General features: G+C 49.9%; 1 protein-coding gene across 2 annotated transcripts in view; it reads left to right on the forward strand.

Moving 5' to 3' along the window:
- The first annotated feature begins 205 nt into the window (after positions 1-205).
- Positions 206-4,379, forward strand: part of SALL1 (spalt like transcription factor 1) — a 13,524-nt gene continuing 9,350 nt past the window's right edge. The window contains exon 1 of one of the 2 annotated variants that reach the window (XM_086469226.1): positions 206-281. In XM_086469226.1, coding sequence (XP_086325352.1) covers positions 206-281 — 76 coding nt within the window. Of the gene's footprint in view, positions 282-677; positions 1,146-4,379 lie in introns of those variants that run through there. The other variant, XM_086469225.1, reaches the window with a different exon arrangement.

The following is a 4,379-nucleotide window of genomic DNA, read 5'->3' on the forward strand; positions in this document are numbered from 1 at the left end:
GAGCTGGCCATGTGCCAATCGCCTTTCAAAGAGCCCCTCTATGATTAATCGCAATGCATTATTGATAATCATAATTATAGCAGGACACATGCGCGGTGCGCGGAGGATTGGGGAGGCCGGGGGGGGGGAGGCTCGATTTCCGTAATTTTGAGAAGATTTTTTTTTAGTAATTTTTTATTCTGCCCCAGCTGATGTTTGAGCCAGCATGTCGCGGAGGAAGCAGGCGAAGCCTCAACATTTCCAATCCGACCCCGATCTGGCCTTGTTATCCCAGCGAAATGGTGAGTTCTTCTCCTCTCCCTCGCACACATTTTAACACAAACACACACAAAATAGATCAACTTACCTTGCGGGGAGACGGGACCGCGCCGGGCAGCGGAGCGGGACAGCGGGATCTCCCGGAGTTATGTGCGGGGGGGTTCCTTCTGGAGTTTTGGTCCAAGTTCTTGGCTTTTATTTTATTAACTCAGCGTTTTGTTTAGCCTGTTTCTTAACGAAACTCCAAACTCTTTCCGTTTTTTGATGTTTTCCCTCCGCCCTCCCCCCGCGGGGCGGTCTGGCATCCTGAGCCCGCGGGAGACGGATCCGCGCCCCCCGCGCCTTTCTCCGCGCCCCGCGGAGCGGGGGAACAAAGTGGGGCTGACGCGGGGCGGCTGGTCCTGAGCCCTGCGGGACGGATGTCCCGTCTGGCCACACACGCTGCCCGCGTCGTCCCCCCGAAAGGGGCGGAAAGTACCCCCGGGCACCCACTTTCTTGCCCCCCTCCCCCCCGCAACACCCCCGCGGACCCCAGCACTCCCGCACCCCCCACTCCTTTGCAGTCCCGCCGAGCGGAGGACGCTGCCCCGCCGCCGAGCAGCGCCGGCCTCCGGCCGAGCCAAAAGCTTCCTGGAGGCGGAAAAGTTGCCGCCGCCGGCCCGGGCCGCGGGGGATCACCCCGTCCCGGGAGCTGCCGCCGCCGCGCCGGGCTCCGCGCACCCGTCGCGCCGGAGAGGGGCTCCGCGGCCGCCAGCGCGGAAGCCCCGGGCAGCGCGGGGGCTTATTTTCTTTTCCTAAGGTTGTTTTTTTGTTTGTTTGGTTGGTTGGTTGGTTTTTTGTTTGGTTTTTTTTTTTCTTCTCTCCGTCTCCTCCTCCTTTCGAAGTCGGTGAGCGAGGAATAAGCGCTGGCTTTGTGTCCGCCAGGAGTTGGAGAGAGAGTGTGTGAAATACATTTTTTCTTTTCTTTTCTCCCCCTCCGCTATAAGCGGGGTTTCGGAGGAGTTCGGAGCATCCCGGCGAGCGGCGGAGGGGGACGTGCCCCTGCCCGTACCTGTACCGGGACGTGGGGTGACAAGTGGTCGGCGAGAGCCGGCGGCCGGGAAGGCGGGGGCGCTCAGCCCGGGGGCAGCGTCCCCCCCGCCGCCGCCGGCCCCCCCAGCAGTCATGAGGAGGGCGAGCGCCGGGGGGCTGTGCGGGGACCCGCCGGCGGCCGGCTCGGAGGGCGCCGCGGGGCAGAAGCGCTTCAGGCGGGCAGGTAAGGGCGGGCCGGGGCGCGCCGGCCCCGCCGCTCGGAAGCGCCTCGGGCTTTCCCCGGCAACTTCCCGAGGAAGCGTTGGCGCGGGGCCCTCCGCTTCCGCGGCCGCTCCGCGCTCCGGCGGTGCCTGCGGCCCTGGGCCCGCCGAGCGAGCACCCGGCCCGGCGACGGGAGCGGCGGTGCCCGCGCCCCTTGGCTGCGTGGGGGCGAAACGCGGGGAGAGGGGCCCGGGCTCCGCGTGTAAGTCAAGTCGGAAAGTTTGCGGGATGTTGTTCTGCCTCTATGAGCAGTTACCTGGCTTCTGAAATCCCCGGGCCGCCCTCGTCGTAAACCAGTAAATACATAAGCGCTCGCTTCGCGTAGCTCTGCCGAAACAGTTCTTACAAGTCAGTTGATTCCTGGGAGGCGAGTTGTGGTGTTCAGCTGAGTTTTGCGCGCTTTGAGTGCGCTCGAGTTTTGCCGTTTGCTCAGCATAATCCTTTTTCTGTTCGCAGTAAACGTATTTATTTTTCCTCTGATTATTATTTCTACTTCTGCTTGAAGTTTGGAGCAGGAGTTGGGGAAAACGTTAGGGTTTTTTGACTTTCGTCATGAATTAATTTGGAACTTCTTGAGCAGAAAAAGGGAAAGCTGAGATGGAAATTATCTTGCTGGGAGAGGAGAGAGGAATTTTTCACATCTTCACTTTGTATGATTGCATCTTTTGACGTTCCCTATCTTTTTTTTTTTTTGGTTTTAGTAGATGGTACAGGTCAAAACACCTCCAAGTATCTTTTAAAAAAATAGTTGTTTTCTTCTGTTTTCAGTCTTTTGATCTGATTTTGCACATCATTTTCAAATGAAAGACAGTGGGAGTGAGAGAAAGGAATGTTAACTGAGCAGCTTTCCTGCCTGTTGCTAAAGGATGTACTTGAAGTAAGTTGGGTTTTGCCTGAAAGGTTGGCATGGAAGTGAAGCTTTTGTTTAGTTTGTGTAGCTATCGTAAGTTAAATAAGTAAATGACGAAGTTTATTATTTTTAAAAAATACCGACCGGTTTCCTAGGAAAAGCAGTGTGCTTTACTATGAAATCTGTAGAAGCCTCCCTCTGCCCTTCTCTAGTAATGGTTTTAGGTTATGGCTGGTTTACATGGCTAGACGATAAGTTTTGAGTAACTTGCATAGAGGGTGTGTTTTATAATGGTGTTTCAGGGCTCAGAACGCTGTAATAATATTAGCATAGAGCTACCCTCCGCCTTTCCAGGGTCCCCAGCCCTGGCAGTACCTTCACACTTGAGCAAGACAGGGTGGGTGAGCTGCGGTGAGGACGAGTTTGCATTATAAGCCTTGAAATTGCAAAACAAAACCTCGAAATTCCAAGCGCTCCTTTCTTCTCCTTTCATACTGTGAATTCAGGTTTGCTAATTCATCTGCAGCTTGCGTAGGGCTCAGGCAAATGTAGCATCGCTAGTCCTTAAGACACTTGCAGTAAGGTACTGCTGGACAGTATTTTGAGTGACTGAACAGAGTGGCCCCGTGAAAATTTCCTGCATCTAATTTGAATTCTGGTTTGTTAAAACTTTTTGCTGTGGTTTCATGTCTAAAGATCGATAGGACAAAAGTGCCTCAAACTGCAATGGCGTGTATTTTTTTTTTTTTACACTGCTCTCTCTCTTTTTTTTTTTTTTTTTTTTTTTTTTTTAAGTTCAAAGCTCACGCAGTTCACTCCTACCAGGAAGACTTTCCACTTAAAAAGTATTTTTGGTGCAGTCAACGGATAAGTAAGTTTACCCTTGTAAAATCCCATACATGTGCACATTTGATAAAAGTTCCTATTGGATTAACCAGAACAACTCTCAGATTAATAGCAGAAATTCCTTGCAGTGTAAATTATATTCAACAAGTAACTAATTATTGGTAGGAAGTGGGCAGGAGATTGTGGGATTATTTCCTTTTGTTAGTAACTCCAGCCACTTTCATGACATTTTAGAACTATTTTTTTTAGTTGGTTGGAATTGGATTCCCAAATTTAAAAGAATATTCTTGGAGTGTAGTTTTCCAAGGCAAAAGTAAGCCAGCCAGACTTTGAGGAAGAGAAAATATTTGCTGCCTTGCTTGTCGGAACCAGTGCCCTTTCATGTCAATAGTGGATTTTGGTAAATTCCTGCTGCAGCATTATGATTGTCTATGTAGTTGTTACTGGGCCTATGAAATCAGAGAAATTATGATTGCTTTCTTTAGAAAGATCTGAAGGACAGGGTGCTTAAGAGAAATAATTGTTTAGTTAGGCTGCTTTTAGTTTGTTACGTAATTAGGCCTTTTTGTGCGATAACTGCAGTCTGTCGGTTCAGAATACAGACGCTTGTGTTTTTTCCAAAGGTGAGCCCGAAGTGTAGAGGGCCTTGTGAAATATCACTTATGCAGATGCGATTCAGAAATAATTACTGAAACCCATATGGTGGAAGTTGTCTAAACTGAGTGTTAGTTCAGACCCGTTTTGTGTGTGTTTCCCCTACATAACCCACATCTTTGTCTCCCTGCAAAATATTTATGTGTTAGTTTGTACCTTATTTATCTTTTTGATGCTAAGCAGCATCTGGCTCCCTGAGGACAAGCCCTCCTGTATATTTAGCTGTACCAGTGCTTATTGCATAACTGGCTTTTAACCATATTCATGCTTTAATTGTGGAAATGTGAATCTTCAGTGAAGTGACCTGAGGTGCCTCTCAGAAAACACAATTATGTTTCTTGAAAGTGTTTGCAAAAAAAAAAAAAAAACCACACAAAAAAACCCCAAAAAACAACCACCACAAAAACCCCAAAAGGGGCAGCTCGTGCCAAATGCCCATCAAAGAAGCTTTGCTGTGTGTATTTTCTATACTTGAAGG

The sequence above is a fragment of the Leptosomus discolor genome, chromosome 8 (genome assembly GCF_034619465.1).
Source record: "Leptosomus discolor isolate bLepDis1 chromosome 8, bLepDis1.hap2, whole genome shotgun sequence".
NCBI lineage: Eukaryota > Metazoa > Chordata > Aves > Leptosomiformes > Leptosomidae > Leptosomus > Leptosomus discolor.